This window comes from Halichoeres trimaculatus, unplaced genomic scaffold, assembly GCF_033239565.1.
Source record: "Halichoeres trimaculatus isolate MK-OKI-2021-1 unplaced genomic scaffold, fHalTri1.1 fHalTri1_scaffold_5, whole genome shotgun sequence".
NCBI lineage: Eukaryota > Metazoa > Chordata > Actinopteri > Labriformes > Labridae > Halichoeres > Halichoeres trimaculatus.
In genome coordinates, this window is record NW_027437183.1 from 20,484,712 (window position 1) to 20,499,201 (window position 14,490).

The window sequence follows — 14,490 nt, forward strand, 5'->3', positions numbered from 1 at the left end:
CTGCAAAATAATAAACAGCTCCTTTCATTAATAAAGAGTTTAATATTCAATCCTAATTGCCTCTTCAGCCATGCAGAATGGGATGATTGTCAGTGAAGGACATCAGCGAAGGCCTTTCAACTCTGCCCAAATCAACTCACACATTCCCACTGCAGCTCAAAACAAAATAATAACCCTCTGTAGCATCACACTAAGGTCTGGTACGTGGCTGAAGCCTGCCTGGCTCCTAGAAACCTGGCGAAGACATCATTACATGAAAACTCAGAGAGAACAGGTAGGAAGTGCCGACTGGGGAAATGTTCTAACTGTTGTGTGCGTGCAGTGTGGAGGGCGTGATGTGGAGGAGGAGGGGGGTAACTTTGACAAAGTAGCCAATCAGACCACATCACCTCTCCAGTGTAATTACAAACACAGCAGTATGGCACGTTATTACCCCGGCTGTCCTGTGGCGCAGAGTTATTTTGTGTACAGTACAAAAACCGAACGCCGCCATTATTCTATCTACCTCTCCTTTACCCCCCTCCCTCCGAACCCACCCATACACAGAATCACAGAGCCTTGTTGTGAGGTTCCCACTGAGAGCACAATTACTTTAGTGGGGGAGGGCCGCATGACTCACAACAATGGCAAGCCCCAAGTCAAAAATACAAAACAGCACCGCTCTGTTATTAAAAACATTTGTTTTTGTTGCTTTACGGAACAAAAGGAATGAAAACTTTCCACTAGAATTTATTTTTAACAGATGTTTGAATTAAAGTCAGCAGCTGGCTGTAACTCCAACTGTGAGGGGAAACGATAAGGAAATATGCCGTGAAATATCATCTGCCTGTGTAATGTGCCTGTGTGTGTGTGTGTGTGTGAGTGTGTATTGATTTCCACAAGAAGCCCATTCATACGTATGCATGTAGTTTAAATCTTCCATTGCTGCATAGAATCTGTTTATTTGCATATTCATGCACACTAAAGCAGTGTCCTCTATATGCACATACTGATTTGGGATGTATGCGTGTGTATGCTTGTGTGTGTTTTGTGTGTATCAGGATCAGGCCTCAGTGCCAGGCAGTGCAGCTATCAGGCATCCCCCCTATCAATCTAGGAAGCCACCTCTGTACTGCAGGCGGGCCGTGAGGGCTCATAATTAAGCAGCTGATTAGGATTTGCTCAGCACAGATCATGTCTAATGAAAGAACAATGAGGGTCCCACATGACAGGCAGATCAATCCATCTCTTAACTAAATGCTTGTTGTGTCCTCACAGCCCATCAACACTCTTACATCTCCCTTTTCTTCAGCACTTATGCTTTCACTTGCCTCTTTGGTGTAGTGCCCGCTGGCTAAGAGTTTTTTTTCCTCGTCTTTGTTTTTGTGCTAAATGTTGACAGAACCCGGGGGTAGATTTCGGGGATGTCTCGGAGCGTTTGGCCTTGAGGAAGAGGCTGCAATGTCGGAGTTTCCGATGGTACCTTGAACATGTCTACCCGGAGATGAGGATCTACAACAACACCATCACATACGGCGAGGTGAGAGATATTCCTGCCAACAGGATTAGTGTTTGGACTCTTTTTGGATCAGCATCTTTTGATTTAATCACAGTGCTGCGTTTCAGGATGACAGCTTTTTTTGATTCCTTAGGTGAAAAGTTCAGAAAATGTCTTAAACATTTTAGGAGCCATTCAGTATTATTTACCTCAAGACAGATCACCTATATTTTCATTTTACACACCTTTGTTAAATACTTCATTCTGATTGGTCTAAATGCCATAATAATGGTAACTAATCCTCAACTAATCCCCTCTATGTTCACAAACAGCTAGGACTGCACATTCATTACAGCATTGGAAGTACTGTTAGAGGGTTCACAAAAAAAAAAAAAAAAAAAAAAAAAAGGAAAGCAAAACTTGTTTTAATTGAAAAAGACTCACTTTGTAGAATGGTGAACAACTCCCAGCTTCATCTGAAATAACTAAGTGGATGAAAGACATCAGCAAGTAGACAGGAATTCAGTGACAGAAGTATTTAGTGGAGAAATCCAGCTGTGAAATATCAAGATTTAAACTTGTGTTTATAAAACCAAAGCCCACCACAGTCCAAGACCAGCTCACAAACAGCAGAGAAGAAAACTCTGAGAGGAGATAAACAACTATGTCTGCACAGAGAACTGCACCAGATCTGATGATTATGATTTACATTTTGGGATCGCTAATTAGCCCATAGTCTTACTTTAAACATATAACTTGTTTTAATTAACACTGATTCTCCATATTAATTCTCAAGTGTTGTTTTTGATCATAACCTTGAAAACATTTCATAGCTCACAGCCACAGACGACTCTGGCATTCCAGTGTAAAGTGTGACCCTGTGAACTGGTGACTGAGCAGACAATCAGTGACGTTTGGCTGAAGGTCTCAATTTGTTACAGTCAGAACTCAGTAAAAGTTGACTATAAAGTATTGTTTTTGTCCACGATCCACAAACAAACCAGATATTTCAATGCTTCTTTGTGTTTTAATTCAGAGTTTAAATGAATGCTAACTTGTCTAAATGAATGGAGCTAAACTCTGCTTCTGTTGCTAAAATTCTTGGGCACCTTTATGATGATGTAAGTTGTCAAGGAAATCCTAAAAATCAAGCAAAGGACAATCCAAATTTCAAATATGGAATATAACATCATATAAAATTAACCTGTGTGAAGGAATCTGGTACATTTCTCCTCTGCTTGTTTACATCGTGACAATGGTTGACCATTCCCCTAGGTGACACTAAGGGTTAAATCTAACAACACTGAGGTCAGGGTTGTCAGTCAATCATACAAAGATTCTAGATTTAAGACCAAACATTTTTCAGAACACAAACAAGACATAACTAACCACAGAAAGTATTTAACAATTAAACCAAACTCATTAAATTAAATCAAAATGCTTCATTTATTCAAACATAGGGAAACAGAAGCACAAACAAATGTATTTACTCCAGAAGTTCCCCAAATCCAGTCTGAGTTTTCAATTCAACAATCCACAAATAACTTAAACTCCTTAGATAAATGCATATTTATTAGTCCAACATAACTCAGCATCGATCATAAATCAACACTAAAAGAGATATGAAAAAAAAAAAGACAGAAAGAAAGAAATACAGTCATAGAATCTGTCAGTGCTCACAATTTTTTGTCTCATTCAGTCATTCAAGTCAGTCTGGAACAGAAATATCATTCCCCCCATGGTTGCAAACACACCGCAGACTTTATGGGTTTAAAAAAAACAAACAAACAAAAAAACAACTGACCAAAACTCTGGGGACAAAGATTCCTCCTCCTGCTGCTGTAAAGACACCTCTCTTCTCTCCCTTGGTATGGCACATTATAGGATCTATGAATGGCTGGATTTCTGGGTACTGTTAGAGATGTGTCTTTAATGTCAGTGTGAGTGAAATGAGCCAACAGTTGGCTGATCCAATGAGTGGTGATCATAGACAAAAAAAAATTGGACATCAATTTGCCGCGTCAGAAGTGAGGTCAACACAAAACTGTTCCCCCTGGTGGCTGGCTGCAGTATAGCTCAAAACATCTGCGTCCACAGTCATGATGTATTTGTGATGCAATATACTTGGGGAGCGCTACAAGTTTTGGGAAAAAAATTAATACATTTTGAAACTAAGTAGGGGTCCAATAAAAAGCTGATAACTGCAGCTAAACTTCAGAGTGTTACTGCGCCACACTCATTACCACCTAAACAAATCAGAATACCTTGGCAGCAACAGCCATCTGAGGTAAAGGTACCTCGTCTCTATAGCGATGCAGCATCACCACACAGGATTAGCTGTAATTTCCTCAGAATGAGTTTTAATTAAACACTTATTAGTTTTCCATTCTGACTTGATTGTTCTGGGCCTGGCTCTGCTCTTGGCACAGTGGGGGAAGAAAACAGGATTATGACAGGTTGAAGAATTGAACACACTCAGGACTCAGACACTATTCAGAGGTTTGCTGAAACACACCACTTTTTGTCTTATCAATTTCAACAAAGGAAAACAGAGGAGAATCAATATGCTCTGCAAACGCCGTGTCAGAATACATCAAAATTAAACTCCAGATTCATCAAAGCTGCATGAATTTCCTCTGCCCTTTGTTTCCCCTGCCGCCTGCTTTGGCTCCGGCACCCAGCTAATGGATTCCTTGGAGCGGCAGCCGCTTAAGTGGCACTATTTCAGATCTGTCGACAAGCCTTGTGTTGCCACAGAGCTGCCGCAGGAGGAGTGAGTCTCATCTGTCACCGAGCATCAGCGCCGCGCTCGGCCGTGCTGACCAGACCAGCCGAGTGGAACCTTCCCTGACAACAGCACATGATAGATATGTCACAACCTGGAAATAAAGCTGTATGCATTCAAATCACATAGAAGTAAAGTTCTATGCACACCACGGTCTGGAGGCCTGGAGGCAGAGGACGGGTAGAACAGGGACCGGTCTCTGTATGGAGAAACAAGACTGCATGAATTTACAAGACAGGGGACAACGCGACATGATGACAGGGACTGATTTGTATTCAGGTATTCACTGATGGAAACTTCTTCAGTAACAACTTTATTTTTAAGGGTTGATGCTAAAAACTATTCAAGCCCAAATTCAGCATGTTTATAGGCTTCGGAGTGGACCTACCCTCAATGAACAGATGGGAAATTCATCTAGATCTTCTTATTAAACAGATAAATATGTGTCCAAATAAATAATTAAGCATCTTCCGTTTGTTATTGCACAGGCAACTCTTGCCATTCATTTTCTTCCAGTTTTCTTGGAGGTTTGAAGCGAGGCGTTCCTCCACCCTGCTGGGTTTTCGAGTCTCTCCAGAGATCCAGAGGTTTTCCCAGGCCAGAGAAGATCAATAAATCCCCCCAGCAAATGTTAAGTCTCAGATGGGATCTTCTTACCAAAATCAAAAGCTTTGCCTTCTGGCTCCCTCTTCATCATATCACACTGGTACATTTTCGCTCTATTGCCTATGCTGAGGCAGTTTGTCTGTTCGCACTGCGTCCCAGGTGGGGACAAGCCACCGTGTTCACAGCAAATAAGCATGGCCTTTCTGATGACTCATTCCAGACCCCTCCACACTCAGCTGCAGCTGGGGGTCAGGTTTAGATGTAGCCAGAATCCCATTATCTGCAATAACCAGAGATAGATTTCCCAGACGGAAGGCCTCTTTTGAGATCCTGCCTGTGAATACAACAAATGGACTCAGTGGCAACGCACAGCCCTGAAGGTGTTGAAACCAACTGGAACTATGTTTGACTCTCTGAAGAGGGGAGAGAAACTCCTGTGTTCCCAAGTAATCCTGAAATACTAAGAGTTTGACTGGAGCTGTTTTAAGGCTGAGAAATGTGAGTTAGACAGACTTTCTTTCGGCATGGAAACTGCTCTGGTCTGCCACATCGCCGTCTCTCCACAGCCTTGATATGGTGCTGGAGAGGCATTTTGTAAAAACTCCAACCCTCTCCTTGCCACTTGGAAGTTCTTTGACAACCTTGAAGACGCCTGCCAACGCTGAGGCTTCTGCAGTCTGATCGTGGCCCCGCAGACCACTGGCCCCTGTACTTCTCCCTCATTTATGATTCTGTTTCCATAACCAGTGATGACATTTTCCCCTTATTATTTGGTGCATTAGACGAGGTAGGGCCAACAAAACCTGAAGGCTTGTATCACTAGGTCGTCTGCCTTCTATATCATAAGTTTTTGTAGTTAAGCTCTTGTACAGTCACTGTTCCAGGCACACATGAGCCACAACTCCCATGCACCCACCTAAGTCCATGTTAGACCATGTTCAAACATAGCCAAGTATCTGGGAAACTGCATGTATTTTTGTATGCTTAGGCCTGTCATCCACACCAAACCGTAGTTTTACGTCTCTAAAATCTTTTTTTCTGGAAACCCCGTCCAAAGTGAAGATTTTGGAAAACTCTGGTTTCATGGTTTGTGTAGACACTGGGAAACACTGGGGTTTTTGGTTCTCAAACATCACAACTGGATGGGGGTTCCTTTTACCAGCTGGCACAGGTTTCACATCTGCAAAATATCGACAAATGTGGGTTTGGCGGGCTTGGAGCAGCACTCATCGGCAGATTTTCCTGGTGCGTGCGAATGAAAGTATTTCAAAAACGAATGAGGCGGTGAATTTGTCTTTGAAAATACCCGGCTAAATGTGCACAAGGCCTTAACATGGGGTCTCCAACTTCCTAAACTCACTAGTAGATCTTTTTGATGCTGATGTCCCAAACAAAGACCTCAGTCCCCACCGAGCTATAAACCTGGCAGAGTGGTAGACCCCCTCCATTAGATGCAAGGACCCTTTATCCTGTCTGCTTGGTTTTGTATTATCTTTATTAATCTTGTGTGTTTCTTTCCAGGTGAGGAACAGTAAAGCCAGTGGGTACTGCTTGGACCAGGGCTCAGAGGACGACGACAAAGCCATCCTGTACCCCTGTCACGGCATGTCCTCTCAGGTCAGAGCAGACTTATTAACTCAGGTTTCAGCTTTGTTCATGATGTAATCATTTTCATCTTGCAGTCATGCAGTTGAGTCGGTTGAACTTTGGGTCAGCCAGTAAATTATGTTTACGCCAAAGTTCCGTTTCTGAATTAGTTTTTTGTAGATATGAATCCTTATACTTGAGTTTGAAAACCATCACATATTGCATTTTAACATCAGAGGACTCTCCTCGACTTAATTTGCTAAAAGTAATCCTCTCTCTCTCTCCTCCATCCTTGAATTATAAACATTAAGTGGTGGAAGAAACAGAGCTGAATATATCTCATTTCATAAAACTATATGGCTAATAAAAATAAACACATCCCAGCTGAAGAGTAAAGAAGTAAGACACACTGAGGGCTGGTTTCAATATGTTACCTAACAGCAGCTGCATGAGATGGTCATAAAAAAACTGTGAAATCTACATTTGGGAACAACATGAGTTCAGCTAAAAAAGGTAAGTCTTGAAGCAGGGTTGGGTGGACAAAACCATTGTACATTAAACCAGCATTAAAGGGGGAGTTTTGTGCTTAACTGTACTTTAACATGCTAAAGTAACAATGCTGTGTGTTCATACTTATCGCAAGCAGAATTTTACACCTTTACATGTTCACAGTGTGGAAGTCCCCAAATCTATCTGTAAATGGCTCCAAACAGTCCTTTTTTAAAGTAGTATGAGATCTTCACCAACATGGTGCAATAATGATGTCATGACATGAGGAAGTTGTACCTTTTTCATGATGCTTTGAAGGGGGAGGGCCTTAAACACCTAGGTCTGCCTAAGTCTGCCCCCAACAAGCCTCCAGAGGGCTGGCCAATCAGAGGAATGGGGTTTGTGGAGCGGAGCCTTAAAGAGACAGCAGCTAAAACGACATGTTTTAGACAGAGGCTGAAATTGGGGTTTTCTAAAACCACAGTGGGAGAAAATTTAGAGAATTATTTGAGATGTAAATCATGTTAAGCTACTTCGGGGGCACAAGAGAGACAGTACGAAGCCTACAAAAAGCACAGTCTCCTTAAGTGAAAATATAATAATTTTGATAATGTTTAGTGAGAGTGTTATTTTAATAATAAATGTTGTATATACCTACGTCCACTCGTGTAATAAAGCTTGACGCTGCAGGTTCTGGAAATGTGTCATTTTTTCCCTCTGAGAGAACATTACGGAGCTGCTTCTCTCCTCCCGTCTCATTTAATTATCACAAAGATCAGTCAGTCAAACAAAATGAAACACCAGCCAGTATGTATCATCACAGCAGTCTTTACTGATACTCATTCGTGTGTAAGTGAGTGCATTCTCTACAAGGTCTTTTTAAGTTTGTCTTTCTGCCAAATAACAAAAAGCAAAACAGACTTCACAGCCTAACCAAAGCGCTCATAATTGGTGATATTTTGTTCCAAATGCTCACTTTAATTGCCAACATTGAACTAAATAACAAAAATCCACCAATTTCAGCAGAGTTGTCCTCTTTAAGTATCACCCAGCAAATCTCTCAGTCAGTCTGAGGACAATCCTGTTTCACTTAGTAGACATTGTCACATCCACATTTAAAGCTGTTCAAATGGAAACACTGGGCCACAGGGCCACTCAGGTGATAAAGCGTGTTGTTACATTTAAATGTTGGAAGATTGTTGAAAAACAGACAAAAATAAAAAGCATGCTCGAAACAACAATTTGCTTTATTTATTTGAACAGTGAAATAAATGGTGCTGTGGGTGGAAGAGACGCAGTCCTGTTTTTGTGTTTCTAATTCCTCCTCATGCTGTGAAACTAATACGTTACCCTGAAAACAAATCATGCAAATGCTCTTCCCGCATCACTTCTCTTACATACCCCTGCTTTCATAGCGGCTCCTCTTGCTGGTGAGTGACACGTTCATTATTTGTGACATGAGGGAGGCCGGCAGCTCTGCAGCATTTCAGCTTCATTCTCCTCACAGGGGTCCAGTAATGTAAAGCTCCACTGCCTCTTTTAATCCTGGACCCCAGGGGGGAAACAAACAAACGAAGATGAGTTTGAAGCTTTGCTTCATTTTGATGGCCCACATTAATGTAAGCAGAAACACGTTTTAATTTGCAGGGATAGTGCAATTTTACTTTTGCATTTAAACTGTTGCTCCTTTTGCATATGTCAACATTTAACTAGCCAGAATAAGTCTGAGTGGAGCTTTTGATAAATGAATGATAAATCTCTGCTGGCTCTGCATCTCTGGCATGTTTCTCCTCTGCTTGATGCTCTCATGCAGTGAGAGGTATCATCTAAGCTCAATTTAATAAAGAATGCACAACCACTATCTGTAATTTCCATCAAATATGTCCAGAGCACTGCCCAGTCTGATGTTTGTGTAGGCGTTGGTAGAATAAATGCAGAAAAATATTGTTTCCTGTCATATTTACTTGGATTTGCCAAGAGATACAGACAGTAACTTGAAATCACCGACAGTGAGGTTTTAACCTCTTGTAAACTGACGAGACTGGAGCCTGCAACCTGCAACCTGAAAAATGAACAAATACTGTCCCAAAATCTGGTCCATTCAAGATTTTTTTCTAAGTCCCCAAAGTGGGGGTTATCCATTTAATGTATTATTGTCAAAGAATATGCAAAAAGTGGTTAAATTTAAATATAAAACCATGCAGATAGAAAATGTTTGATCTGTTTTCCACTTTTGTTGTTGTTGTTGTTGTTGCTAGATTCCCAGATGGCTAAGTCAGGGTTACAAAGGTACCTGTGATGGTGCACAGTTAGGAAGCAGCAATATGTGCTCATAAGTAGTCTACCTTTTTTATCTGTTGGCTAAATATAAGTATATAAGTACAAGGCTATGCTACTGTGCATTCAATTTATTTTGACTTTTTTACTCAACTTAAGGCTGGTACACATTACAGGATTCTCCAAAACTTTACACATTTAGAGACCACACACTTGATGATAACAAAAGACAGATCGCACAAGATTTCTCTCTCCTGATCTTACAGTGTGTATTCTGCTCTTGGAGGACATCACACACTAACAGATTCTTCAGCAGGGCTTCAGCTTCTTCACGCTCAGTATCCCAAATCACAGGTAGTAAAACGTGACTTCTGTGTAAACAAACATGACAGACATATGGGAAAAAGCAAAGATGTTTGTTTTCGGACTCTAGAATTTAAAAAAAACACACACGAAAGAAAAGGGCTTATAGAAAAGGTTGTGGAGATGGCAGGGCTATGGGCTGTATGAATAACAATGCGAGTTGGAGGTGAGTAAAGTCGTTTTAAGTATTACAGATAGAGTTCCTTCCTCTTCAGTCAGTTAGCCGAGTCAGCTCATGTCTTGATTGGCTTTGCTCCGGTACCGGTGTGTGGTGACCTTACATGCTGTACCTGCTCGGCTCCTCTCAGAGGGCCCCACACACTTCAGGATTTTTAGTCACAAACATTAAACATGTTCATTATCTACGATCACTGAATTGGAGGCCTTCCAAGCGGCCAGACCAATACCAACAGAAATCACTCTGAACACACCAGGAAAATCATACATGATGTCATCAGATAATCGGGCATTTGCTGGCTTTGATCGTAAGGGGAGCCTTTAAATGTGTATGTCTTTTTTAAGATAAAAGTTGTCGTACTAGGCTTACTAAACAATTAATAGACATTTTCTGAACTTAACAAGTGAATGTGGCTCATATTAAGCCTCATAGACATTTTTTTTACTTGAAATAGGACATAAACACTTTATTAGATTTCAGTTTTTGTAATGCTGCCTGTTGTAAAGGGGAAGTCTGCTTGAGAGGTGTGATGCAAGGAAGGTGTAAGTCATTTGAATGACTTTTAAATGAGCAATGAGAACAGGAGTTGTGAGAGGTTCCTTCGTGAGCCGTCCTTATATGCAAATTGCCCACGCTGTCTTCATGTGAGCAATTAATGAAATCCATTAGAGGGGCTGTTTACACGACAATAGTTTTAGGATGGAACGCAAAAGAAGTGTTGCAATTCAGCCTCTTATTTACACAGGAATGGCATTGTAGTTAACCTAAAACAGAAACTTTAAAAAACAGCCTCCAGAGTGGAATTTTTCTGAAACTCCGCCGCCACTGTTGCCATGTAAACACCAAGCCTGAGTTTTCAGAGGCTTGCTGTTTGAAACACTCAACTTTTCGATTATTTTGAGTGCACTAACTGAGAAGCTGAGAAGCTGAGAAATCAAAGTGCACTGCGTTTTTCCATACTGTCAGTGTGAACGCACTTTTGCACTCAAAAATAGTGAGTGTGAGTGCAGAAGCATGCCTGTCAATCAGCCGAGCTGTACCTCAAACTCACGTTCTTAATATCTTCTAAACTGCTTAGTTAGAGCCCCCCCCCCAAAAAAAAAAAAATTCAGCTTTTCTGCATTGTTTCCATACTGTTAGACTGGAGGTTGCCACTTGATAACAAGAAGTCAGTCTTTTGAACGGCTCTCTGAAAGAAGTGGCTCCTCAATATCTGGCTCCTTCAAAGAGCCATGGATCTCATCTTTAGTCTCATTGCTCAGTGGAGGATCATTTCACTGTCGATATGACGGCTTAAATTTTTAAGAATGCCTCCAAATATGAAGTTTTTCTTCTTTCTTCCCTATTTCAAGTATTAAAATAGTTTAAAAAAGTAACATCAGACCAAGTGCTGCTCTTGCTCCTGTGGTCTGTCTGCAGATTTCCTTCAAATCCTAATGCATGACTTCAGTCTGGGTCTATTAACTGAACATTCTTGTTTACCTCTTATAAGGAATCCCAGCTATGTGTTGCTCTGGAGTGTGCATGGTGCCGATGGACTCCTCAGCATAGCACACGCCTCTTGAGGGCCTCTAAAGTCTCCTCCTAAGTCCCCTCCTTTGTGTTTACTCAGAGTCCTCTGTTCCATAAGGAGATGGTGCTGATGGAGCTGCTTCCAGAGCTGAGGCCCTCTTTAAGTATTTCTCTAAAGTTCTTTGTGGAGGGAGGTACAGCAAAGGTAGAAATGTAGAGATTACAATCCAAGACAATTTACAAGCACTCCATCTTACACTGACATGGTCACAACGCTGCACGGCTAATGAGCCAGTTAAAAAACTTGTGATTAGCTTGACCTCCAGACAGTTACTGCAAAACTTTCTCCACGCCAGGAAAGCAATGGAGCGTCTCATGCTGCTTCATGAGGCGCAGGTTAATTGGCTTGGCAGAATCATTTCCTTGCGTTAATTATTTGTTATGGTCCCATTTTGAAAGTATTAGTCTATAAAAGGCTGCCAGACTGAGCGGTAAACAGGTATTAGTGGGGATTATTTCAGCGCTTTCTTCTGCCCAGTCATAGTTTACACCGTGGATAAATCTGCTTAGAGTGTTTCAACCCTGCACAGAAACAAAAACAGAGAAACAGAATTTAATTCTCACTTAGACAGCTTGTAGAAGCAACCTTTAGGCTGCCACCTTGAGAGCAAGGAAGAAGTGTGAAGTCATTGTTTACAGTAAAGTTTGAAATTTCTGAAGTTTTGTCTGACACTAGATGATCATCAGCCAGCTCCTGTGAACTTTGAGTGACACAGCAGGTGGTGCATCATTTTTTGTCTATTAGTTATGAGCGGCTCTTTGGGGCAGAACATTGCACTAAAAAAACACCTGCTTTCACTTCTCTACCCAGGAGCTACACCCACGCAGGCCTCCTGCAGCTCTGCTTTCTCATCACAGGCTCAGAAGTTCTCTGTTACCCCTTTTCCACCAGTGCTCCATTCAGTGCTAGTGCTGGTGCTAGTGCTTAGTTTGTTCAAATCATGTTCTTTTTAGGAACTGGTTTGGTTTTTCATGGGCAAAGAGCCAAGTCGGACCCACATCATTCAGCCAATGTAAAACATCAGTACGCCACTGCATAGGTAACCACTGGGGGAAGACGGTGTTGGCGGCCTAGTTGTGAGCTAGGAAGAGATTTGTGTAACATTACTTGTTTCCAACTGTCTGCTACGCGGAGTATGCTCATCCCTCTCTTTCTCTTTGTGTGTGTGTGTGTGTGTGTGTGTGTGTGTGTGTGTGTGTGTGTGTGTGTGTGTGTGTGTGTGTGTGTGTGTGTGTGTGTGTGTGTGTGTGTGTGTGTGTGTGTGTGTGTGTGTGTGTGTGTGTGTGTGCGCAAATGTGTTTGTATGTCTGTAATCGAAGCAGATCTCTGCTGTGTGCAACACAGAGCAGGGGAGAAATATGAACGCATGAACATGAAGGAAATGTAACACCCGGTCATGTAAATAAGAAAACACATGGCTGTTTAGTCTGTTTATTCAAAATAAGGTATAGACCTGATCTATAAAAGACTGTGCATTGCTGCTTTAATTTCTCCTCCAGTTCAAGTTATGAATGCAAACAAAACAGACGACCCACTCAGCAGCTTTTCTTTTTAAGAATGATAAATAACATAAGGCAATTTAGTCTGTTAAATAAATTAACAGGGTATAGACCTGATCTAGGCAAGACACTCATGCTTTAATTTAGCCAAATTATGAATGAGTAAACCCTAACAAAACAATGGACGACTCGCCCAGCAGCAGCAGCATTTCTTTTTAAAATTTCTGTTTGTCATGCTGATTGTTGATCACTGTATTTCCTGGCCCCCACGTAGTCAGTGCTTAGCTCTGGCCCAGCAAAGAGTTGGTGCTTGCTAAGCACCAGTTCTGAGCACCTGGAGATAGTTCTTTGTCTGTGGAAACACAAAGAACCAGTGCTTAGTCAGGCACTGGCCTGGGACTGACATCAGCACCAGTTGGGTGGAAAAGGGGTTTCTGACAAAGTTTGATCCAGATGGAAGGATAACGAACACTTCTTTAGCTGGAACTATGTTTCCCATCATGCTTTATTAGCAAGTGTCTACATCTTTGTTGTCAGGAGGATCTTCTCATGTAATGCAGTTCAAAGTCGTTACTTCATCTTCTGCTCGGAGTCAAACCCTCAGAGAATTCATTGTTAAAGGTCTCCTGAACATTTGAGACAGATAGGATCACGTTCCCTGAAAAAAATCTATTGTTAAAGATTTTCTGACGGAGCAAACCGAAGAGGATGTAGCATGTTTTTGCATCAATAGAGCATTTTCAGCCGTCTGGAAACTGAGGCTTTCTGTTACATTGATTCTCCCAGATCTGTGAGTAACATAACAAAGCTGCCTCCTCTCTGCTTTAACAGGAGACTGTGTGTGCGTGCATGTGTGTGTGTGTGTGAGTGTGTCCCTCAAAGCAGGGCCGCTGTCGTACTAAAGACCCCCTATCTCTGGCATCTCATTTTTCAGTGAGGATCACTCCTATAAATAATAAATGCTATCTCTACTGTATCCTTGCGTAATAGATACTTATCTGACGGAGTCTTTCATGTGCAGGATTAAACAGTGAGGGATCAGGTTTTGGTTTGGGGGAATGTTGTAGCCTTAATGAGCTGCTCACTGTGGTTTCCATGGAAGGCTGTGAGAAGAGTTCTTAAAGTGACGTGGAATAAGAAAAGACAGTCTGGCATCTTTAAATGTAGGAAGTCAGAAAGAAGTGACAAGTCATTTAAATGAGTTGAGACCAAAATCTTGCAAAACTTCTTCTAAAATTCATCTTTGTACCTAAAGAATGAAGCCTATGTAAATGTTTGAAAAACTTAAGTTCTTTGTAAGGCTGGTTTCAGAAACACCAGAAACCACAAACATACAGCAGGTAAAAAAAAGGACATTTTGGGCCAATTCAAAATCATGTCTGACTTAATTGACAGACAAGCACCCTGTAGCTACCAACATAGAGGCAAGAGGCCGACTTTTTACCTCATCCTCATCCTCATCATCCAAAGTTTAGTCAAGGTCAGCATTTCCAAAGTGGCCTCCGATGATAGGCATCAAAACTGTGTATCAGAAACAAATGGATGATGTCACAGAGACTTTAACCACATTACAATTTGTGGGTTGAAGGCATAACTGTGCTGCCTGGTACACAGCTCCACTGTGTGCTGCCACTGCCTTTCTTATAGTATATTTCG

The 14,490-nt window shown here is 41.6% G+C and overlaps 1 protein-coding gene across 1 annotated transcript in view; it reads left to right on the top strand.

Annotated features, from left to right (window-relative positions):
• Positions 1-14,490, top strand: part of galnt9 (polypeptide N-acetylgalactosaminyltransferase 9) — a 146,705-nt gene that overhangs the window by 129,423 nt on the left and 2,792 nt on the right. Inside the window, exons 8-9 of the mRNA XM_074670057.1 lie at positions 1,382-1,519; positions 6,390-6,485. Of these exons, the coding sequence (XP_074526158.1) occupies positions 1,382-1,519; positions 6,390-6,485 (234 nt within the window). The remainder of the gene's footprint in view (positions 1-1,381; positions 1,520-6,389; positions 6,486-14,490) is intronic.